This window comes from Nipponia nippon, unplaced genomic scaffold, assembly GCF_047370975.1.
Source record: "Nipponia nippon isolate SJK-2023a ecotype South Korea unplaced genomic scaffold, ASM4737097v1 scaffold_1, whole genome shotgun sequence".
In the NCBI taxonomy this organism is placed as follows: Eukaryota; Metazoa; Chordata; class Aves; order Pelecaniformes; family Threskiornithidae; genus Nipponia; species Nipponia nippon.
The window spans coordinates 109417321-109441860 of NW_028262290.1; the positions used below are offsets into that span (position 1 = coordinate 109417321).

Below are 24540 nucleotides of genomic sequence, written 5' to 3' on the forward strand. Positions count from 1 at the left end.
GTACATAACTATTTAGCTGAGGCCTTTTTAGAGGTGTTGCAATGGGAAATTTGATGAGTTGCTCCTTAGGTGCTTTTAGATGAGCACCAGCCCTATGTAAAGCTATTGTATTCATCTCCACTGTCAGCCTGTCCTCTGCCAGCAGAGCTTTAAGAAGTTGCTGCTTCTCGCACGTTTACCAAAGCATCGTGCCATGAGGACACCTGTAAACATACCTGCATCCTAGGGAACGTAATAAACCCCTCATGCTCCCATGGCAGATGTGTGACCTAGTTACGCATGGACTCAGCCACTGCTGACGTGTGAGCCACAGCACCAAGCAGGCGTTGCTGTCGGCACAGCTATGGGGCTCTCCCCATCATCCTCCGCGCTAGTACATCTTCTGTGGCTCTGTGCAGCGTTGGCAGCTCCTGGTGGTGCTGCATTTCTGGCCCAGGAGAGCCCTGACGTTCTTCCATACCAGGCTAGAGAAAAGCAAGCGTATCTCTTTCGAAGCCAAATAGGGGAGAGACTCAGTTAGGTACCTGAAGTCCCTTTGAGAAGGAAGATGTGGCACAGTGGCCAAAGACCGTTTGCCGGAGGTGCCCAGCATAGTCAGGTCTGGCAGCGTATTTGCATCCATTCTGCATTTTAGCATCTCCAGCGCTCAGTCAGGCCCTTCGGGCTCTTGCAGGGGAAATCTTGAAACAGGCAGAGGAATTTGCTTGTCTGGCATTCTTGAAATCTTTTCTTTCTGAGCCAGAGCATGCAGGGAAGCAAGCGTGCAGTTATGTTCGTACCTAAAGGCATGTAGCTGGGAGCACTAGATGGCTCCCCTCCCAGGGGTGCTTGCTCACACCGAAAACCTGAGGCCCAGGGGAAGGAGTCTGGCCAGGAATCCCTGCTTACCTCTCGGGAGCCATGAAACCATTTCACAAATGAACCAGAAGAGCTCGAAATATGTGACAAATAATGGCAGATGTCTTCCTGCTAGATCCCCCCCCGCCCCTGCCTTGGTTTAACAAAGATATTGGTGTGGCTTGCTGGATTTGTGAGTTGTGCTGAAGCTATGAACTTGTAAATGATGGTTGTGCTTCAGTAGCCCGGGGCGCATTTTTTTTAATTTCTGTTGCAGTTCCCAGGCTGGCAGTAATAACAAAGGCTAGTAATCAGATGTGGATGTTGCAAGAATTGATTGTAGTGTAGAAACATGCCATAAACATGTTCTCTCCTCACATATAAGGCAAGATTACATGGAGAATTAAACCTTGGTTTGAAGATTTATACCCGTGGGGGGCCCAAAAATGTTTCATCAGTTCTTAAGAACAGTGTGGACCACAATGTTTGTGTTTGTGGGGGTTTTTCTGGGTTTCCTCAAGACATGCACACACATGCACACACCCCTACCAAGAGAAGAAAAATCCATCCGCCAATAAACATTTAAACAGAACAGAGTGGGGGGAAGAAGGGAGGAGATGCCACCTGTTATCCTCCTGTTGAACGGATTGATGGCTCCGGGGGCATGCTCACACCCCATACAGCTCCAGCTCGAGAGGTGGGGCACCCTCTAGTTAGTAGGATGACTAGGTTGCCCAAATGGCAGGGGGAGCGGAGAGAGACCTCTCAGTTCTTTGCTCTGCAGGAATCTTTGCACTGTATTTTGAATAAGCAGTGGTTTGCTTCCAAGAGCAGAAATGCCAGGGGAACTTGTGGCCCCCCATATGCTCTGGGGAGCCATAAAGGAGAAATAGATGGTTGCTATTAAATGGATTTAGATGCAGTTCATAAGTTATGTATCTCTAATGTAGCTAGTGCAGCAATGTTGATCAAACACAAAAAAGACACTGTTAACTCTTTTTAATGGTGTTACATCTTCTGCAACAAAATATTGGGGACCATAATTGTCTAACTGTATTTCTAACAATTTTTCATAAGGCTTGGGGAGAGCAAATAAATAAAATTAAGTAATGGCAGCTGGAGATTTAACACTGTAAATTGGTGCACGGAAGTGAAAGAAAACCAAAATGCAATTAACAGCCCTAAGTCCTGAGCACATGGATAAATTAAGTACCAAGACAGATAAGAAACTGATATAGTATTAGAAAAATTTTGCCCTTGAAACTGAATATATCTGTTCTCACAGCATTTTTCATTGACATGTAGCAGGATTGATTTACAGAAAACAGAAGTTAAGTACAGCCCACCTAATCATGTTGTTATGAAACTGAAACTCGTGTTGTGGAAATACATACCCTAAAACCTAATTGCAGCCTTGTCACGGTTGAAGTGGGACAAATTGATCTTGGACAGTGATTTCTGTGTTGTGTCTCTTCTTACACTACTTTACATTTAGTACCTATTAAAGATATGCAGATACTCAAGCTTGCATTTAACAGTCTTTAATAAAAAAGGTTTTTGTTTTTTTTTTTAATGTGTTCCCCAGTTTGCTGAATGGTGTTTGGAGTACGGTGCACATGGATGTCGTATTCCTGACCGACCTTATTCTCTCTTTGAAGGTAAAGTGGTGGTGTTGCAAATGGTATTATAGTATACAGGAAAGAAGGGCAACCTTATAGTTTTGGCATATGCTTAGGAGCTGGGAAATGTCTCGTATTAAAAATAGAGCCACCCCCTAGCACCACCTCTGCCTAAAAGGGGGGGGGACAAAAGAAAGTCATTCACTATCACGACTTCCACTTTTGGTTGCATTTCAGCAGTTTCCAATGTAAAGCCAGTGCCACTGTCATTCTTGAATAAAATTCTGCTGTGCTGATGCCTCTCGGCTTAAAGCAAACAGAAGTACGGGCAACAGTTTTGTCGCAGGTGTTGTTGCAGAGGCACTGGGCAGAGGAACAGCTGTGGTACGGGGTCTCAAAGTAGTTGCTGGCTTGTCAGAACTAGACCTTCTCTGCTGCAATACTAAAGCAAGGAAAAGCTAGTTTTACTATAAACCCAAATCACATTGAACAGGAAAGAAATGTGGAGTTCTTGGGGGCTTTTCTGTAAGTTCAAAGATGTTCCTAAATATTTTCCTAGAGCTTTGTATTTTTTTTTTTTTATTTGTAGCTTATTTTCTATTCCCTATCTCATCATGTTTTAGAAACACAGCAGCAAGGAATCATAGACCCAAGTAGGATTGAAAGCTGTTTCATGAACAATGAGCCTAGTGTGCCACCTATCACAAATACGTGAAATTACAGCAGACCGAATAGGATTATTTTACAAATAAACCAGTGCAAGGTGTGAACACAGGAGAGCAGTAGTTATATGCATCCCTTCTAAATACAGAGTTATTGTCATAATGTTTAAGGGAGAAAAGTCTAAGTATTCTTATTCCTGAGAGCTCCCTTGCATGCATTTGTAAAGGGGAAAAGGAGGCATACAATCTGTTGTATAAGAGCTTTGAAATTTGTTGAGAAGGTGAAGTAATGCCAACAACAGGATGATGTGTGCTTTAATGGTGACACAAAGCTTTTATTTTAGGTTTTTAATGTCAGTGGGGTTTTTGGGGTTTTTTTGGTTTTTGGTTTTTTTTTTAGAAATATCTAGAAGTCTCAAATTTGAGACAAAAAAGTCTTAATGGGGGGGGGGGGGCAAAATTGTAAACGTGTAGCCAAAATTGTGCTTGAAGCTGTCCAATTCTTCATGTACATGCGCACTTTCAGTGGAAGTATATCTTACAGGATTGTCCTAATCGTTTCATTTGCATCAGATGCTGTATTCCGGGAAGGTTCCTTTGTATGTGCTTAGCTGTTGATAAAATAGGACTTTAGCTCGATCATAAAACTGAGCTTGTATTTGTATGCTCTCCCGCTGTAGGGTGCCTCTGTTGTCTGTCACCCTAAGAGTTTTATTAGGTGATGCTGGTATTAGTGCTTCAGGCTCTGGATGACCTCTTTATGAATAGTGAACAAATGAATCTGTACATCACACGTATAATAAAGTTTTGCCTTTGTTTTTTAACCGGTGAAATGACAAGCAAGAGCTGCTCAAATTCTGAGGGACAGTCCAAACTGGGATTTACTTTTTCTTAATGGAAGTAGCGTTGAGGTTGTGCAGCTGAAAAGATGGTAGCAGCGAGATCTTGGTTCTTGCCTTCGATCTTTTCAAGTGAAATTTGGTTTCCTGGGCAAAGTACAGATGAACTTGCCTTTCTATAGGCGCTAAGTTCACCTGTTCAGAAAAAGATCTAGCGAGGAGGTGTTCAAACAGGCGCTGTTGCCTTTGCTGTCAACTGTGCTGTTTTCATGTCAAAGACCCACAAAGATCTCTTTCTTGTTATGTTTTAGGCATGGCTGGAGCTATTCACTTCCTCTCAGATATTTCAGTACCGGAGACTTCCCAGTTTCCAGCATTTGAACTTGGACCTCAAAGGAGGGAAAACAAAGTGCAACAGGACAGCTAAAAGATCGTTTTGAAAGGAAACTGATGCCAAAAGAGATGAGACTGTTTAGTGCCTCTGATACTGAACTAATTCGATCCTGAACCGATGGATGGATAAACCCCTTTTCTCACTCTCCCCTGCCCCAAAGGACCGTGAAGTCATTAGAGCATGAACGGGAGAAGCCACATTTAAGTTCTGTTAAAGTGACACCTTCAGATGTAAGACAAGAGAAGTCAAGTTTTGAACTTTCTCTCTTCCATTGTATTTGTCTTCTTCAGGTCTTTGACATGCTCTGCATGTTTATTGGTGTTGTCTGTTGATTCGAGTCTTTTGTCGTTAGCAAAAAGCTGGTCTCTGTGTGAACCTCTGTCCCGTACCTTTGCGCATGACTCACAACAGCAGTGTTGCTTCCTGCAGCGTGGTTACCCAGAGAGTTCCACCTGAGGCCAGAGAGTTCACTGCAGTTCACTGGTAAGATGGCAACTTTAAAAAGAGATGAAAAACGTTTTTATGGTCATATTTTTCTGCATTTTTCTCCACAGTCCCTAGAAGCTAAGGTGATGGAGATGAGCCTTTTTTGATGAAGAGGTATGAGGCCATCTCGGTTTTCAGAAACAGCAGGTTGGAAGGGACCTGACTTGTCTTCCGCTGCTGTTGTGGGAGGTTTTTTTGAAAGCCTGAAGGAGAGGCTCCCTTTGATACCTGCACCTGGTTAGTGTGTTAGGCACTTAGAGCAGGGTGGAGATGCTTGTCCCCATCCCGTGGCATGAGCTTAACAAGGTGGAGTCACCCATACTAACCTCCTGCTGCCGCCAAGAGCAGAGCAGGGACAGTGTAACTGCTTCTCCTCTCCTGTCCGTCGATTTGTAATAAACCTGTCCTGCAGCATCTAGTATACAAATGAGTAAGGGAGGGCACCAGGGCAGTTTCTCACGCTGGTAACTCGGGATGACTGTTGCTTCCAAACCAAGGCGGTGATTTGTTCTGGGCCCTTCCCTCCCTCTCCCAGCCCCGTTGCGTTTAGCCCATATAGTATGATAGGAGCGATAAATACCAGCTGCTTGTGGAGGCTGCAGAAGATTAATGAGCAATATGAAACCGTTGCTAGAGGCTGTAGTTGAAGTTGATTTCATCTTAAAATCCAAACAGAAAAAGCCCTTTGCCCTTAGTTTTAACTGTGCTGCCAGTGCTTTGCTTCCCCTTGTAGTGTGGTGGGGTTGTGAAATACTAGACCTGCCTCCAGGTGCTCCCGAGTATCAGGCGGCTTGGGAGAAGTGGGATATACTGTAAGTACACTTAGAGCAGGCTTATGTGTTCCAGATAGTAAGTACGCTTACTGCTGGGGAATGGTAAGTAAGTGTAGCACGCCCTCACTCGCTCAAGCTGTGTTGTCGTCCTTCCCCCAGATCTCCCTGTGCTCCGACATTCCAGGTGCTTATTTTAATTGATACCTTCTATCAGGTGGGAGCATGACAGATGGCAGAGGCTTTGACCTTTCAGGCGTGCATTGGGATATATGTGACCTGCGGGCCATCTGCTGAGCGCCAGTGTTTGCGGTCAGGCTTGGAGAAGCAGTGTTGCACCTGCGTAGATCTCTGACTGGTAGCGGGTGACTTCCTTGAACTTCACCGTGTCTGTCGCCAAATCCATTGGGATGGTAATAATCTTCACATCCAGTTCTGCTGGGCAGTGCCAGTGCAGGGACAGCTTAATGTCACAGCGTAGCTCCTCTGCTGGTTTGTCAGGTAGGACTAAAACACGGGAGCAGTGGGAGAGACTTTTCCACCCCTCTGGCAAAGGGCAGAAGAGGAGGTGGGGGGCACCAAACCCAGCTGTGTCCGTACAGCCAGGGAAATGCTGAAAGGCAGTGGGAGTGAGGGATGCTGCGGGGCAAGTGGCTGGAGCGAAGCAAACCAGAGCGGCAGAAAGCGGAGGGGTCAGTGAGGAACGGGGAGAGCTGATTAGGGGAGGCGATACACAGGGTGTACCAGCAGAGGCCACCTCAAATGAGATGCTCCTCCGTGGCAAGCATGCTAAGGTCTAACTCTGTGTTTCCTTCCTCAGCCTGTGGATCACTGATCCTGCCCATAGATAAGCCAGGGAGGAAACTTGCCCAGGGTGGAAACTTGCCCAGGGTGAAGTCTCACAGAAATCCTAGCAAAGGAGGTAGATGGCAGCTCTCATCCTGTTCCACATCACCCCCACCCCTTTTTTCCTTCCCCTCTGCTGTGACTGCAGAGCATGTGGGGTGGGTTAACAGGGAAGGGGCTTGCCAGGTTTGCAGGAGCTGCCTGCAAACACAGGACAGAAGCCACTGGCCTTCCCAGCGCATCCCAAGCATGTGTTGTACTGGCCACTTAACTAGGGGGGGGTCAACAGGCAGGTTTTTTTCATTCAGTGATGATATACATACATGCCTTCTTGGCTGCTGAGTTTGGAATGGCACCTGTGGGAGGTGATTTTGGCTGGCTGGAGCCCAAGGGGAATTAAAACTTGCTGGTTTAAAAAAATATATAGGTATATACACACCTAGAACAGCTTAATACTGAGCAGATCTCCAAGATCCTATCAAAATAATGAGCAAGTCTACCAGCTCTTTCTGTACCGTAGCCAGCCTTCTGCTGCGGTGGGGCCTGGCACTGCCTTTCTCCGCAGAATCCTCTTGGAATTGAGCAAGGCTGGAAACGTAACATATCGAGTCGGGAAGCGTCTGACGGTGCGTCTGCCTTGTCTTCCTGGCATGACTTTCCCCGTGGCTCCTCCTTTCTCTTCGTCACAGCATTGCGCTGTCTAGGTAGCCCATTAAGGAAGGATATTGTGTGAAGGTGAAAAAAATGCATTTCATCAAGGCGTTGTTTTCAGAAATCACATCAAACTAAAATGTGGAAAATGTCTTAATATTCCCTGGTTTGCTTTGTCTGTGCGTAATAGTCCGTCTGTTGCAAAAAGCAGTAGTGTTAAAAATGGAGATGCTCTTTGGGCAGAAAAAGAGGAAAAAAATGCTGATGTTTTGTTCTTTGGCTTTATTAGTAAAGATCAAGCTATGTGGTGGTAATTTGTGTGATTCTTTTATTTTTTTTTTTTTTCCCCTCTTGTATTCCTTCCTTCCCTCTAGCACTGTGGTGATAGCTGTCCCACCGATCTGACTGCTGAACCGCCTCCCGATCTCCTAGTCCTGCAGGCTGAAACACGTGCCAGAGTGTGGGCAAATCGCTTTTTTTTTTTTAACATTCGCCTTTTACTAGCATTGAAGACCTCTGTACTGCTGCTTTTCCCAGGTGATTTTTCATGTACATTGCTTAGTGCAAAGCGTTGCTTTCCTCTTTGGTCACGTAGATCCCGTTGTTGAACAGTTTGCAGCTAAAGCCTGACTCGTGACTAGCTGGTTTTTAAGAACGCATGTATGAAATTTCTCTGTCCAGCTGCCTAACATCTGTTTTCCAGCTTTGAGAAAGCTTGATGTTTTTCTCGAGCCAGGCTTCAACAGAAGAAAACTTCGAGCACGCTGCAAGCAGGGGGCAGCGTTTCTGTTTCGCAAAGCCCCATGTGCCGCTCCTGGCCCTCTGCCACGGAGAGCAACGCCTGCTTTTTTTTGAATTAATAGCATTATTTCTGGTCTGCAGGGAGGGACCTGAAGATAATCTGTACCAATTCAGCTGTAGCTAGATAAATGCGCTGGGGCTTTTCTAGCACCATAGTTCTCTGTAATGTCAAAATAGGGTAGGACAGAGAGAGAGGTGGGAGGAAGCATGCGTGCTGCCTGAACCCTGTCCCATCAGGGTGTTCCGATGCAGCAGTCTTTTTGCTGGTGAAATTGTTCACTTTTCCCCCATTTGTTTGCATTGCTTTCACGGCGATGCGCAGGCCCAGGAACCCAGTCTCTGCACAGCAGAGCAGCCGTGATTTGCACGCAGGGAGCAGTAGTGACCTGTCGTCGGCCATCACTTCTCTTCAACGGCTTCAAGTGGGCTGCTGTAAATCCTGCTGTAGCTATTAGATAAGCTAGGGTTAGGCAGCAGGTGATAACTATAGAGAGAGAAAGACATAGATACAGACACCTACACCGATCCTTGTGACTTCTCTCACTACGTAAAGCCAAAATAACACATAGGTGCAGCTAAGGAGCTACCTCCACCTGCAGGGGCTGGGGTCGGAGGGCGGCTTAACTTGCCGCTGTTCCCTCTGCTTTCTTTGCTGTCCCCTTCAGCTTGCAGCACCCAGCAGCCTGGAACGGTGGCTGCCGGTCTTTAATAGCGTTATCATCTAGCAGTTGCTTTGTAGAAACTGCCTTATGCTGGATCTTCCCCTGCGTGGGCTCTCTGTAGGGGTTTCCCTGTCAAAGAGTGCAAACAACTGTAAAATCCCAGGAGGCGGCTCAACGCCCCAGCGACAGGGAATCGGAGAGGAGGGCTCCCACCGCCGCAGGGCCTGCAAAGACATCCTGGCCCATTTCTCTCACCTGCTGAATTAGAAGGGATGCATTTGTTGGACCAGAAAAAGAAAAAAAAAAAAGAAAAAAGTAACGCTCTGCTATCTGACAAGGTGTTTTATCTTCTTGGCTGACCTGTGTGCCAAAAGGTGGCTTCTTGCGTATATGCATATAAAACCAACCCATCTGAGGGGTTTGGGGGTTGCGTTTTTTGTTTGTTTAAATAGGGAAGAAAGAGCAATACCTCCTTTGCTTCTTCACATACTCTGAAGAGCTTGTTGGAAAACGTAGTCCCAGCTGTTTGTTTTCACAGCAGTGTAAGCTGTCACAGGGCTTTCAAGACAAGGAAAAAAACCCCGCCCGCAAAACAAAAAAGCTTGTCACTACATTATCTTTTCCCAAAGTGATAATGCAACACAGGCGCAGCTGTGTGGCAGCCCCAACCAGAAAAGGCAGGGTTGGTACCCTCCTCCTCCATCCAGGGCCTATTTGCAGCACAACTGATGCGTCAGCCTGCTAATTACCGGGAGGCACGGAAGGCGCTGCAGGATGCTGCGGGTGACGTTTGCCCCCCTCCTGCGAGCCACGGGGCACCCAGTCACACCAGGGAGAAGGAGGCGGAGGACGGGCGCAAGACCAAACATCCGTGAGTAAGATTGTGCGACGTCAGTGGCTTCAGCCCCACAGCGCTGCCATGACGGGCTCCCTCGCCGCCACCTTGGCAGCGGCGTCTCAAGTGCCCTGGGCCTGACGGCGAGTGCCAGGGCTGCGGACTTGCTGGAAGGCTGAAGAAACAGCAAAACTTCATGAACCCTCAGACTGCAATGAACTTAATTCACCCATTAATATGGAGCCTTCCCTCAACAGCATGTAAGGCAGCGCCTTGGAGGGAAGGCACCTTATGGGAAGAAACCTTACTTTCCTGGGACAAAAGCATCTCCTGGGGTCAGGTGGGATCATCTTGAATGAGACATCACTCTCCTGCTGCAGGGCTGAAAGGAGACGTGTGGAGCATACGACGGGGGCAGAAGCTGAAGGAAAGTAATTTGCAAAGCCTCCTGGGACAGGCAGGACACAGAGCAGCTGCAAGGCTGGTCCCATGATCGTGGAGTCGCTCTGCACCCCTGCTTACTCCTGACAGTAGCTAGTTAGAGGAAGATGGTATCACAAGAGTATTCTTCCTCTCCTCCCCACTCACACCACAGCAACCCACCAGCAAACCAGGTTGATAACTAACGCCTGCATAAACCCCAGAGCTCACCACAGATGTTGGAGCATCACACGCAACGCTAACCAGCAAGTTCTCAGGCTGTGCCACTTCGTGCCTTTACTGACGGAAGCCAGATCATTTCTGTCCCTTAGTCTGGCTCACACCCACCCATCTGCCACCCACCAGGTCACCCACATCCCACCCCCTCAAACAAACAAATAAAAAAAGTTTCCCTGGTGCAGCACCTACCCCAGACTGCCCGCACTTTCTGCACCAGCCACCCTGCCAGCCCTCCACTGCCACCACGCGATACGGGGCTGCAGGAGTCGAGCACAGCTGTTCAGGGGCTGGCATTGATTTTCTGCCCACACCCGTCAAGCTGAGCATTTGTGCACCTCCCAGTCCGCAATGCGTTCGACGGGCAGCTCATGACCAGCTGCCTGGCACCGCCCGCATCTATCCCCTGCTGCCGGGGCTGCGGGGCTGCAGCCGGTGGCAGGGTGGCTCACGTGCGTGACAGAGGCAAGGGGAGGCCTGCCCCCCTAAACCAAGATTTAAGAAGGTCTGTTCCGCCAGGGGTGCATTTCTAGGGTGTGGAGGAGTCGGGATACGTCTGTCCCAAGCATTTACCCTTAGCACTCATCAGGCAGCCAATGGATTTAACATAATCCAAAATAAATCTCAAGGTGTTCTGGTATCTGTAGCCAGACTGGTCCAATTAATAACCTGAAAAACACTTGAGAAATAAAATATTCCCTCCACCTGGGGAGCAGAGTCCACACCCTGCAGCACCCTGGCCTCGGAGACACATGGCTGGTGGGATGCAGGCAGGGCAGTGCTAGCTGAAGAGCTCCTCAGGAGGCAGGGGGATGGTGTGTTGGTCACAGCAGCTACCTACAGGTGAGAAACCCCCTGCTAGCTGGTAGGAAGGGAAGCAAATAGGGCATTTCGCTCTCACCAGCGATGGTGGAAGAAGAACGAGCAGCTGGAACCTGCTCAGAAACGTGGCCAGGTCCGTGGCTCTGAAAACACCCGAGGTTGGGAAGGTTTGCGGCATGAGGAGATGGCCGACTGCCTGTTGAGAGCTAGCGTTTCAGGAATACCACCAGAGACAAATTTGATGATAGCATACCTGGAGGCACAAGCTGGACCCAAGGATCCTTACAAGTCTATAAAGACCTCTGCTCATTCCCTCCCTGCATGATCCCCAGGGAGGAAAGAGAGCAGAGCACATCCAGTCGTGCATAACCTTTGCTGTTCTTCACTGAGACAGGACTGACAGTGAAACCTCTGGCTGAAAACCAACTGCCCAGTCACCAGAAGGGCAGATTCCCTCCCTATCCCACAGTGCAGCCTGGGCTTGTTGCACAAGCCTTGGATGCATGAAGGACTGGCCACACCAGAGCTACAGGCAAGGTGTGCCAAGAGTTTCTGGTAGTGCCTTTTCCCTCAAGTTGAAGATTTCACTGTGGCAGAAAGGGTCTGACCCCTCTCATTCCCATTTCTGCCAGGGTCACAGCAGCAGCAACCTCAAAGGTTTTCTTACCCACCTAGGCACGTTCCTCCCCATCACTGCCTCCTCAGAGGTACATCAGACACATTTTGAGGACACACAACTGAAGAAAGGATCTCAAAGGGGTATCATTTATGTTCCTGGCTCCCCCCTGCCGGGCTCAGTGGCTCGGCTTAAGCATCTCTATTCTGCCCAAACCCTGTTCAAGGCATTTACACCCACCCCCACCCCCCCCAAATGCCTTTGCAAGAACCAGGAGACTGATCCCCACCACACGTTAAATCAGATTCCTGATGTAGATGGTGAGATCGCAAAGGCAGGCAAGGACTCAGCCCCGTAACCGGCTCTGGTGCCCCCAGGAAGGGGCAGGGGAGTGCCCCACACGTCCCCAGGGCACCCAGCCACCAGCACCAACCTTATTTTGCAGTCGAAACACCACCCTGCCTCGTCAGTGAGGCACCAAAATCTCTGTTCTGTTAGAGAGAGGACACAGCAGCAGCACCTGGAGAATCTGACACGGGAATCCCAATGGATAAAGCATCAACACACTGCTGGGAAGTTTGCATTAGTGAAGCTGGAGCAGCTGGCAGCTCCTAGGGCATCACTACTGCCAAGTAAAATCCTGTTGGGAGATGTTTTCCTTCACCTGTGGGACAGCACATCTGACCTGTCATCACTGCCTGCTGGTGAGAAGTAACCCTGTCTTTTCCAGTGGCACGCCTGTAGCCTGTGCTTCACATCTGGCTTGCTAAAGTGCTGTCGAGTACAAATCTCTGGGTGGCATTAGACCTGCCTCCTGGCCTCTGCACACAAGAGGTCACGCTCTTTACTCAGTAATACAAAGAACTTCAAACATACAGCTCAGGAAAGAGCAACGAAGAGGGCTAGAGGTACGGCAACAGCCAATCTTACTTTAATAAAATGCATTTCAAAAGAAAGCCTGCACAAGTTTTATGAGCAAGAACAGCCCCCGAGACTGCAGAAAGACCTACTTCTGCTCCATCCATCCTCCAACCCACCAGCCCAACCTTGCAAAACGTGCAACGTACACTCCCGAGCAACAACTTCATATTGTTGATATCACCCTGCTGAAAGTTACAGGGCTTCTCCCTTCTTTCTCCCCACTACATTTTTTTTAAACTAAGAGGGGAAAAAAGGGAAAAAAAATAACAGAAACCCCCAAAATTCCAAAAGTGAGACAACAAGAGGAAAGGCATGTAAACAGTTTGCAAGTAATTCATATGGATGCCCACAGGGTGCTGTGTTTTCAAGAGAAGACCAAGCAAGTTTGCTAGCAGAGGAGTGCATGAGTTGTAAGAGGTAGTGTCATCCATCAGCACTAGCAAATAAACCAGCCAGATTTCAGGAAAACTTCACCAGAAGTTGAATTTCAATGTGCAGCGCAAGAATTCAGTATAAAAGGCTTCTATTCAGCGTGTCCAGGAAAATGCCAGCTGTCGTAGATACATTTTGTAATATAACAGGACTTAACAACATCTATCTATCTATTAACATGAGGTCTGTTGGCATTTCTATTGACAGAAGAAGAAAGGTTGGATTTGCCTTTAAACAATTGTCATGCGTACACAACCATATTCAGTGACATGCGCAGCTTCAAACTTCGAGTGCACACTAATTTAGAAAATACATACAGTTGTGGTGTGCAGATGGACCTAGTAATCATATATAAAACGTACTTTTTTGTTATCCTAAGCATCCCATGAGCCTACACTGCACACACAGAAGTACTTTGCTTTGTCCCTTATTACGATGCACAGTAAGGGAAAGCCTTAGTTACAACATCACCCAAGTCAGGTCTGTGGGAATGAGCTCCTCAAAAGCTAGCTCTGCTCCAGATGACTAACTCCACCAGCAGCTTTTAGAAACAGTGACCCTTAATGGTTTTTCTGTCAGGGACTCATGTTCATAATAAAAGGGATGCTCTTTTCTGCCAGTTCTGCAAATCCAGCTTGCTGCCTAGGAACAAGTTCTCACAAGCCACTGGCATGCATTAACAGCACAATAAAGCTTTGGCTCCCTGTGCAACGCAGGTCTTCAGATTACTCCAAACCACCTCGGTGACCTCAGTGCCCTGGCTGGAGTCACACAGGAGCAGTCGGCGTATTGGCAGTGAGTAAGCATTCACCTGATACCCGAAGGACCGTATCGGACTCCTAACCCTCAGCTATGCTGCTTCTGCAGGTCCTTCAGCAGTACAAGGCGATGGCATCTTCTTTTTGTCACTCGTTAGTGACATGGCTCTGAGCAGGCACGGAGGGAAAAGGTCCCGTTAGTACGCAGTCACGTCTCAGAGCAGCTTCACATTTTTGCTAGACATAGATCGGTGTGAGAGCCCTCACAGGGAAAGGGGCTCTGGAAGGCGTTGACTTGTGGTCACTCGAGAGAGTCAGCCACGAGCACGAAATGGTGAATTGGGAATCCTGGGGCCACTCGCAGCAAAACGTATGAAGAGCTAAGAGTCACTGAAAGCCAGACCACCTGCGCATCAGGTCAAGGAACTGCTCTTAAGCACTAGTCCCAAAAAGCTATTTATTTGCCTGACCTAGAGAGGAGAGCAGCTTTACAGATCTGTCACCTGGAGATGACAGCTCTACTTGGTACTTGCGGCAGCAGTAAGACCACAATGAAAGCTACTATTTCTCAGGGACAAAACTCCCATCAATGTCAAAGGAAGCAAACCTGGACTTGTGCTCCTGTTCCTTCTTACTGTAATTATTTTCCAATTTAGGGAAGAAAACTTACCCACGTATTTCAGTGTTTCTAACCATTCTGTTGAGAGGCACAAGCACGAGTAGCTCTGAGGTGATAACACCTTCCTCTCACTACTGACATTTAGGTCATCATCTGTTTCATACAATCTCATCATTGGCAAAACAAGGGGAGTCAGGATGCCAATCAGACAGGCAGAGTCCAGGTGCTAGCCACGAAACACTCAAGTCCTGGGCCTCTGCTTTTAGATGCATCACTTAAAGTAATGAATCCCTCTTTTCTAGGGCACTTGGCAAAGCCCCTGCCATAACTCAACCAACGCTGGTGCTCCAGTCACTCACAGGCTTCTATCACAGCATCTCTCTGTTGTGCATCAGAATCAAGCCTTACAAGAAAAACAAAAATGGAAAAGTTGGTGGCCACCATTTCTGGTAAAAGCATTGCCCTGCCTCTTCTACTTCTACCCTCTTTCCCTCTCATTTTCCTTAAATGAGGGCATTTCTGCTATGGGGTTTTATGAGAGTGCACATCACTCGGGGGTTGTATAAAGAAAGAGCTGCTATCAGCAGCCTGCCACAATGCAATTAAACCTATGATCGAAACAAACAATAAATAAAGAGAAAGACATAGAGGTTTTAAATATAGGTTTCCATTAAAAGCATTACAAAGACGACTTCTTTCATTTTGAAGACAAAGAAAAAATCCACTTCTACTAAAAGAAAAAAAAAAGAAAAAAAAAATTTAAAAATCACCCCTTTGCAAGTAACTTTAATGAGGAAAGGTGCAGGGAAGGGAGGGAGAGAGGACTTGGAGAACTAGCAAGTGTTCAAAAGGGTGGATGCCCTCCATCTCGGTCATTTTGCAATGGCACCTTCTTCTCACACAGTCAGGTCAGAGAGCCAGAGTCCTCACGTGGAGGATTTCACCACCTGCTCGTAAGGGGGAGGTGGTGTGTTGCAGTAGGAAGGTGGGGGTGGGTAAACCGGGTTTCCTTGTGGGGAATTGGGCTGGACGTGGAAAGCCATAGCCATGGGATTCATCACAGGTCCACCTGGATCTGTGTAATACGGCACTCCAGGTTGTTGCGACCCTGAAAAAAGAAAAGGAGACAAAAGGTATCAACAACAGCAAAAGCATCTGGCAGCAGTCGTGCTCTTCCAGGGCTTCTGCTCTGTATGCTCGGACAAGTTTGCTCAAAGTGTTCATCAGAGCAAGGACAAGGTGCCACCTTTCTCCCATTCCAGAGAAAACCCAGGCTGGCAGGACTACATTCACTTCTTGAGATTTCACCAAAATGTTTCAATTTCACATGCAATGGAAATCATTTAGCGAAACAAAGGGCACCGCTGCCCAAACAGCGAGCCCTGCCCAGTTCCCCAGACAGAAAAGCTGCCGTGCCTGCAGAGAGGAGAGGCGTGGGATCCCAGATGGACAAAGGGGTCTCCACTGCAGCCCTGACTCAGGTATCAAGTCTTACAAGAGGACTTCACAGGTTATTTTGTAATGTACTGGATCTGCTTGTATGCCAGAGTGCATCTCAAATAGATAATTTCCCTTCAAGGCACAATACGGCTAAGGAGTAAACACGTATGAAACAAAAACCCAAGTTGAAGCCAATTATGGCTGGCTAGCACAATGGGACAAGATTGCTTTGCACAGATTAAATTTAGGAAATGATGTTGGAGCCTGCAGGGACAAGGAAAGGAAACGTACGCTCAAACACAAAATTCCTTAGCCGTGACACATGAGGAGTAACAGAGACTGCTGCCATGAGAAACAACAAAGGTGGCGTGTATCCCTCCGCAGATATCACAGCGGGTGGTAGAAGACGACTTAATGCAATTCCAGCAATTAAAGTCACAGGTTGTCTCTATCTCAAGATGTAAATTAGTTTTCTTCTCTTTCTCTCTGTCTATTTAAATAAAGTTGGACTGAAAAAAAATAAAAAATCATGGCTGACCAACATGTTTTCTTCCTTTGGTGCTAGTCTGTTTTTCCTATAATGACACAGCTTCTAAGGGATCTTCCACTCAGTCCTTCCTTTCTGTGACTTAGTGACACTAGGACTCGGTATTGCCACTGAAGGAATACAGGCTTCTTGGAGCTTTAAGCATCCTTTAGTACTTCAAGCATTCAGGAAGGAGCTACATACCGAACCCAAAAACGTGTCCTTACAATATTAAATCAGATGGGTCAAGCCATAAGGCACAGGGATGCAAACTGTCCCAGAGCCTGGCGTGTCTGCCTAGGGAGCTTTGTTTGGACACTTGGGAGCAAAGAGGATGGAAGGCAGATCGGGAACACAGCTATTTCCTTTTTAACAACACAATAATTTGTAACACACCGCCACAATATTTTTTCCTTTTGCCTGTCTGAGCGAAGAGGGGCTGCTCTGCAGCCTCTCTTCCTTTGCCGTAGCGACGAGAACCCCTTGTTCTGCTTCCATGTGTACCATCAGCACACAGCTGAGGGACAGCCAGGCTGGGAACAGGAGCTGAGTCCTAGCTCTCCGAAATTTGGGCTAATACCCTCTTCTGTAACCTTTTTCTTAAGCATTTTGGTTTGAAAGTTAAATCCTGCCCAGCTCTGCATTTCTGAAGTTTCCATCCGCATGGGGAAATGAGAGAGGTTGAGATAGCTTACGGCAGCTTGCTCCTTAGGAAAACAACTCTTTTCATTAAAACTTCCGAGTATTATTATTGAATTTTGGGGGGGGGGGGGGGGGGGGGGGCAAGTGTGGACACCAGTCTTTTGAGATATTTTTTCAGTTCATTAAACCCAGCAGAAAACATCATCTGAATATCAGCTTCCTTGTGGGATGAGCTCAGTAAGTATTTGTTAAGTGTCTACAAAGGGACCCAACCTTTTCTAGCACCTGAACTGCCAGTCTGGGGCTATGTAGGCCAGACCTAAAGTGGAAGACACCACCAGGTCTGCAAATTGCTGTTTGTAGGTGAGGTGTTGAATCCATTTTCCCAGTCAGGCCCACAGAAAAAGCACTCCCACCTCCAGGCTGCTGCTGGGATGGCAGAAGATGCCACCGTTATCACTGCAAGGAAAGAGGGAGATGGGCAAGGAGCCACGTTTCAGGGGCTCCACCTCAACTGTGAACTGGCTACTGCTACCAAATCTGGAAGAGGAGCTAGAGGAAAATGTGAACTTGGTTGATGAGTAATTCCCATTGCTTTTGCTGTTGAATATTCCTAGAATAGTAGAAAAAAAACGTGGTGGGGTTAGCTCAGAGCCCAAAGCTTTAAGAAACAGTAATAACAGTCTGGAAGCAGGTGGCATAAGCAGGTCACCAAAGGGTTTGTGCTTGTTTTATATTTGCGTTCCATGAAAAACTTAAACCATGCTCTAAAATTAAATCCGGTATTCGCCAATCCAGCCAAAAATGCTCCCTGTTCACATAATCTTGAGGTTATTTTTCAGGCTTAAAAATATAGTTTAGTTAGTTTGGCTCCCTCCCCACTGTTGAAAAATAAATACTCTCTGTGGAAATGTTTGTTCAGTCAAGCAGAAAAAAAGATGCAGAATGGAAGCCCTAAAAATCCCTGTAGGATTTGAAAAAAAAAGAAAGGGTGAATAAAATGTTAGTTTGTGTCTGTAACATCTTTTTATCCATTTAGACCTGTGAGAGAGAGGGGGCAAATGCATGTCTATGGGTTCGTGCTTAAGGATACAAGAAAGAGCATTTCCAAAGCCTGCACAAGGCACGCAGGTGTGCAATAGCAGGCATGACAGGGGAGAGAGCCCGAATACTGCATCTCTGCACAACGCTCGTAGTCACAGCTAGCTAGACAGGGGTTTAGGACACTTTTCTAATGAGGCTGTCTTGATGCAGTCACAGTACTGCACAGAGATGTAGTGGTTCAGAAAACGATTTTTGATAGGGAGGTTTGAGGCGCCAAATTTTCAGAGAGATCCCCCTTCTCATTACGAAGTATTTAGTTGTATTTCCACTTCCAAGCCAGTATGAAACAAAAACAAATTGCCAATTCCAAAAATGGTTAAAAACGTCTCAGTTTGGTCTTGCTGAGGCAGGGAGAAGGCAAGCACCTGAGTGTGCACTCAGATATAATCTCAGCACTGCAGAAGTCTTCCAACTGGAGACAGCTGGATTTAAAATGCTTCCATAAGGCACAAACATCATCTGCTTACAGGTGAGTCTTATTTTGTAGGATTCTCCCAACTGGGACTATCTAACAGCCAGAGGGGAAGAAATAAGAAACTTAGAAAGCAGTATTGCCAGAGGAGCCATCACTAGGTAGATCCTCCTGATGCTCACAGCTATTACTGACCAGAGAGAGAGCAATCAGACTAACAAGGGGAGAAGGACCACTTGGCTGCAGAAAAACTGTAGCACAGAGCATGGAAGGCAAATCAAAAAGAGACAACTTGCAAGATAGCCAGACTACAGAAGAAAAATGTTAGGCTTTCCTTCACCTCTGCCAGATGTTATCAACTGTATTTAAAACTCTTTCTTCATGTCACTGTTCCTTTCGGATATCCATCATTTTGTCTATGCTGCAAAGTGAGAACTTGCTAGCCTCCTTCCATGCATGGACACACAGCTGTAAAGATATTAGGAACCACAACAGAAGGGAACTGAAAGTCCTGTCATCCTGGGTTTCAAAATCACTTCTGTACACTGCAGGTGAATTATGCTATTTGAAAGGCAGAAGACTTCACTCACCACAGGAGGTGGCTGCATGGTTTAGCGTGGCGCAATCCCTTGCCCAAATCCCACAGTTTCCAAAAACCAAACAAACAAAACCCCCAACCCCACCCTTTTAAAATGCCTTGGCAAATATAAGAAATTAGTGAAACTCGTTTAATGAGCAGTCTCTGACCTGATGCAGCATTGACTGGTTGTCTGGTGTAAGACACGTTAAAAGTAGGTTCTTCTACTAGTGGAGGAGGGTACATCCGCCTTCGGATAAAGAAACCAGCTCCGCAACAGAACAAAACTCCCATCATCAAAAGGAACCTAGGTGAAGAGAAGAGGGAAGTCAAAACCCACCCGCATTCAGGCAGCTCTCAAACCCAGCCTGTCCACTGAGAGAAACAAGAGTGTCATCTAGCAATCATCAGCCTGTGACTTTTATCGGAATTTCTTAAATAGGCTGTCTCTTGAGAGCAGGTCTGTGTCATTTGAGACAGCACTCATGGGGCACTTATGGATATATTACGGACATCTTGAGTGATTAGTACTATTCTCCGATCTTTTCCGGCATGTAAAATACAAGTCTGAAACTAAAACACCGTTGAACTTTTGGAAAGTTCAGGTTCATACCCGACCTTTGCCACCGGGATGCTGAACTGAAATTCCAGGTCAGTACAGTTTCAAACTGCGAATCTTGGACCCAAGCCTCACGCTTACAGCATCGAGGCTGGCCAGGAGGTTTGTGTGGGACAAAGCAGTATACCATTCTGCAGTTGCCCTTAAAAGAAGATTCTTAGATGTTCTTAAATTACCCAACACTATAATTTTGTCTCCCATGGGAAATATGGTAGCTGGCATTTAAGCTCAAGCCAGAAGACTGAAGCATTCAGCACTGAAGAGGACAAGGTTTGCTTTGTGCTTCCTAGATGGGATATACATTCTCAAGGAAAAGAACGTTATTTTGCTTCAGTTCTTCTCCTCTTGGCTCCTTTTCCAACCTGACTAAACTGTCCTCATCACTCCCTCGCCCTGGTGCTGTGGAAACAGGCACATGCAGTGAGGGCACATCAGAAGATTTTGTTCTTCAGACAGTGGCTTTCACTGTGTTTCCCTGATTAGTTATCAAACATGGTAGTGACTGATGCAAGCTCCCGTAAAACCAAATGGTTCTTCTGCCTGTAATTGCCACTTCACTTCAGGGCGCTTTACTGGAAGACAATGACGACTGTGCTCTTTTGGAAAGGATGGAAGTTGGCCAGAGGCCAGCTTACACACCATGCTTATCTCCTCTGGAACATTCCCAGGTGCCTGAGAGGAAAAGTGTGACGCTGCATGGCAGTGAGAGGTATTTCATGCAAATGGTCAAATTCTGTACTTGTTTCTACAGTGGAAACGAGAGCAGAAGGTGGTCCTGTTTCCCCGAGCCAATATTAATACATTCCCTTTTGGCAGCGTTCCTGCAAAGGATTTGTTCTGAACAGAAAAACAGAGATTTACGACGTCACCCCAGGGATTGAGGTGCAGAGCTCTTCAGTTATATCAGAAAGGATTGCACACTGAAATCCCACAGTCAGCTTCGGGAAATCTCAGTATTATAGTATATATCAGGCTTCTGTTTTTCGGTGTTTATTCGTTTCAATTTTGAAGGCCGTTTTTTTTTAAACAGTCTTCAAATTCTACATTAAAACACCTGAAATCAGGTTTTCTAGGAGAGCTTTTGCTCTACTGTAATGAGAAAGTTTTATTCAGGTGCTTTCTTAAATTCCTCTCCAAAACAAATTTACCTTATTTTTTCATTATGCATATAACAGTGATTAGTTTAAGCTTTATCCAGATTACTGAGCTGCTGGTTTCACAAGCTCAAATCTTTCTGCCTTCTTTTCCCTTGGTGTCGTCTCCAGTGAAATCCTCATAGTCATAAATGTACTTCTCTTCCTTTTTAATTGAAGCCTCAATTCGGCTGGCAAGAATGTCTTAACCCCTGCCTAAATGCACAATCCTCCTTATACAATCCTCTTTTAAAACTGAGTGCCCACGAAAAACCGATATACGCTGCTGCTTGGTAGCAGTTGGGACAGGCATAAGGAATTCAGCAATTTTGGATAGAAGTGGGACCGCTGCCTGTACAGACCAGCAGGATGCAGAAGCAGGAAAGGTCAACCTGACACAAGGAACCTCCTTTTCCAGTGTTTTCTCACTACCTCAGGAGAATTTTATAAACAAAAACCCAAAGTCCTTGCATTTATATGTAAACATATACATTACTGCATACTTGTACCTACTTTACCTTAAAATACTAGGGCTGGCAATACCCTGATTTAAGTCCTACAAACAAGACAAGAACAGGACAAACATAAAATTCCCAAGTGCCCTGACCTACCAAAAATACCATAGTCGCTGGATAGAGAGAGCTCTTACACAGCATCTTGAACCACAGCAATCCTCATAGGAGCGACATCTGCAGAGAAAGAAAGAGAAAAGGGCGTTAGGGGAGTGGTTGTCACTCAGATCAAAACAGCATCCCCAACTCTGACGCCGTTCACACCCCTGCCCGATGCGTTATTTACAACATCACCATGAGCCAGGCAGGCAAAGCCTCCTGGAAGCGTTCAAGGTAAGGTTGGACGGGGCTTTGAGCAACCTGATCTAGTGAAAGATGTCCCTGCCCGTGGCAGGAGGGTTGGATTAGATGATCTTTAAAAGACCTTTCCAACCCAAACCATTCTGTGGGTCTATGAATAAGCCCAGACTACCCTCAGCTGGATAAAGCTGTCAATCAGATGTACACATCCATGGCACAGCTCAGGAGGTTTTTGCATGTTATTGAAACTACCTTCCTATATACTTCTTTTAAAGCCACCTCAAAAAGACTGACCGTACTGTTTAAGCCTATATAAAATGACACGTTATAAAGAAAAGCAGTATTGCTGTTGTTTTCTTTCACAGTAAATGAACACTGCAGACCTCAAACATAAGCCATTGGAGGTTTTGTTCACTGCATCAAACAAGAATTGCAAGGTCAAAACTGCCAGATCACTCATTCTTTGCAAATCGGCAGCTTCCAAGCAGAGAGACCACTGAGTGCAGAGAAAACTTCAAGCGTACCATTATTTGCAAATTTAATGGCATTTTTTGCTTCTCAGAAGTTGCACTGGACTGCAACTGCCAACAACTCCCATTATTTAAGTAGGCTTTCCTCTAAAAAAACACCCCACATTTAAAATTAGTATTTCACATGGAATAGAACCGTTTTAAAGGTATTATAGCACCAACCACTGTAAACACAAGGTACCACTTCACTAAAAGCTAGCACATACGTTAACAGCTACCTCTGAACAATTTCTATGGTAACTGCCATTTCCCACACCAATCAAACATATTTAGTAGGAAAAAGGACAGAGGCGACACAGAAACTATCGTATGTGACAGACTCGTATGAAAACATTCAGATTAGCATAACCGCATACCAAAAGAAAAGAGGAGGTTACCACAACCGGATCAATCTTTTTAAGGGTGTTCACATCTGTATGCTCAATGCACAGATCTAATTAAGCATCTGGTTTTGGAAAATTTGCCCAACTGCATGACTGTGCTCCCATATTTGTACGCAAAGCTAAAAAAAAAAATCGATTGCATAATTGTACAGACAATTACACCTTTACATGCTCAATTAACAAGCCTTCACTCACAAAATACGTCAAGTCACATAGGCTTCAGCCTCTAATTGGGGCCAGAGGAGGATGCTCTATGGATACATAATCAGCTGTTTTGCAAGTGAAAACCATTACATGCTCTTCTGATGACAAGTAGGCAGGATTTATTTAAGCAAGCCAGAGGATCTGACATGATCAGCACAGCAAGGCCCATTAATATACTCAGGCACCCAGTCTGAGACTCAAGCAGACTAAGTTGCTTATGCCACAAGACGAAACACCCACTTTGCCATCCCTGAACCTGAAAGCATCCCAATCTCCAACCTTTCTTCTTTAAAGCTTGCCAGGACCCTAACAACTGCTCATACTCAAAGCTACCAGATCTCACAAAACTACTAACAAGACTTAGCAAGTCAGCATTAACTTGAGTCCCATCAGGACCAAGAAATTAAGCATCCCTCCATGCTCCCCAAGTGGATCAACCCAACAGGAGCTTTCAAGACATACGTTAAATGCACGGACAGGATCAGGCCCCTCATGAAACAGGGTGACAGCCGCTACCTTCTGTTAAAACAGTGGTCGCGATACCCCTTTTGTTCTTTAACACACTCGTGATTGGAGCACCTCATCCATGTTGATGGGCACAGCAAGGACTTTTTAAGGCTTGTCAGGCCAGAAAAGCAGAGCCATGGCCAGGAAACAGAGCCCGTAAATCTAGAAAGAAGGAGGTAGAGGTGGCAACTGAACATCGGTCTCTTCCTGTGCTAGCAAATGAAAAGGCTTCCCACCCATTCCTGCTGCTCCACGTTTTAAAAGAAAAAGCCACACTCACATCCATGAAAGAAAGGGAATGAGTTCCCAACATCACTGTGGGACTGCTCTCTTGCAGCCTTTCTTGAGGCAATTAAGACCAAATTATAGAAGGATTTTAGGGATGTGAGCTGTCTTTATCTCTGCCTCCACACACTGGCTCTGTCAGCCCAGACACCTACACCTGACCACACGCGCGACGGGGAGCGGATACACCAGGCAGGCCTCTGGCCCCAAAGCCATTTCCCAGATCAAGCCCCAAGTGCTGAACTTGTATTAAAAGTTAACCTAAAACAGAGAGCCCAGGGAGGCTGCACGTACACCTCCCTTGTGCCCACCCTTGCCTCGCTTATTTTGCATCTGTTTTCTCCAGAGCTAGAAGAGATGGGAAAAGGCTATTTTAAAATATATAATTATGGTCGTTCAAACCACCACAATTAAAACAGCATCTGTCCAGTGAGCGTAGTACCTGAATTTACTTTTTATTTTTAATCTCCAAATTGTCTAGGCTGCAAGTCAGCACCATTTTTTAAGCCTCAGTGGCTCAGCTTTTCTTTCTGCAAAAAAGGACTAAAGTACCAGCTGGAAGACAGTAAGGCTCAACGGCCAAATGTTTATGAAGCTCCTGAGACCACCGAATGGCAAACAAACAGGCCATCAAAGAGAAGTTTCATCCCCTACACGGACGATTGCACTTTCAAATGGCTGAAAACGATGATGCAAAGGCTGGAGGAGTCTCTCACTACGGCTGTGTTTAGACAAGCTCCATTTTACAACAGCCAGTAAGCTTTCTGAGGCAACTCATCCAAGGCTAAGCACTGCATTTGCCAGGTGGATCCGTGAAGCTAAATCAGTATCATGACTTGAGGGGAAATCCCTTTGAGATCCAACACTAGCAACCCTTTCACTTTTTACCCATAAAACCAAATGGGCACTTGATTTTGCATGCCTGCAAGTACGGACCCAGGTACCTGTACGTAGGTGCCGAGAATCAAGGATGATACCATGATAACAACCTGCTGTTTGTATTCCCCAGCAGCACCAAAAAAGACTGGAAGAACAAACAGCCCATTTGCTGCTACTGCCGTCAGGGTACTGCAGAAGCTCTGCTGATCTCTTGTTCTGGATTCAATGAGCTACAAAAAAACAGTATCACTTCTGCCAAC

General features: G+C 46.3%; 2 protein-coding genes across 3 annotated transcripts in view; one reads left to right on the forward strand and one right to left on the reverse strand.

The window, feature by feature from the left end:
• LANCL2 (LanC like glutathione S-transferase 2) overlaps window positions 1–7418 on the forward strand; it is a 32345-nt gene extending 24927 nt beyond the window's left edge. The window contains exons 8-9 of the mRNA XM_087766499.1: window positions 2423–2495; window positions 4269–7418. Of these exons, the coding sequence (XP_087622625.1) occupies window positions 2423–2495; window positions 4269–4384 (189 nt within the window). The 3' untranslated portion in view covers window positions 4385–7418. The remainder of the gene's footprint in view (window positions 1–2422; window positions 2496–4268) is intronic.
• A 7456-nt stretch (window positions 7419–14874) lies between these two features.
• The window catches only part of VOPP1 (VOPP1 WW domain binding protein), a 64477-nt gene continuing 54811 nt past the window's right edge, over window positions 14875–24540 (reverse strand). For both annotated transcript variants that reach the window (XM_087766509.1, XM_087766518.1), the window contains 3 exons: window positions 21292–21369; window positions 19099–19235; window positions 14875–15335 (listed from right to left, as the gene is read on the reverse strand). In XM_087766509.1, the coding sequence (XP_087622635.1) occupies window positions 15154–15335; window positions 19099–19235; window positions 21292–21369 (397 nt within the window). In that variant the 3' untranslated portion in view covers window positions 14875–15153. The remainder of the gene's footprint in view (window positions 15336–19098; window positions 19236–21291; window positions 21370–24540) is intronic.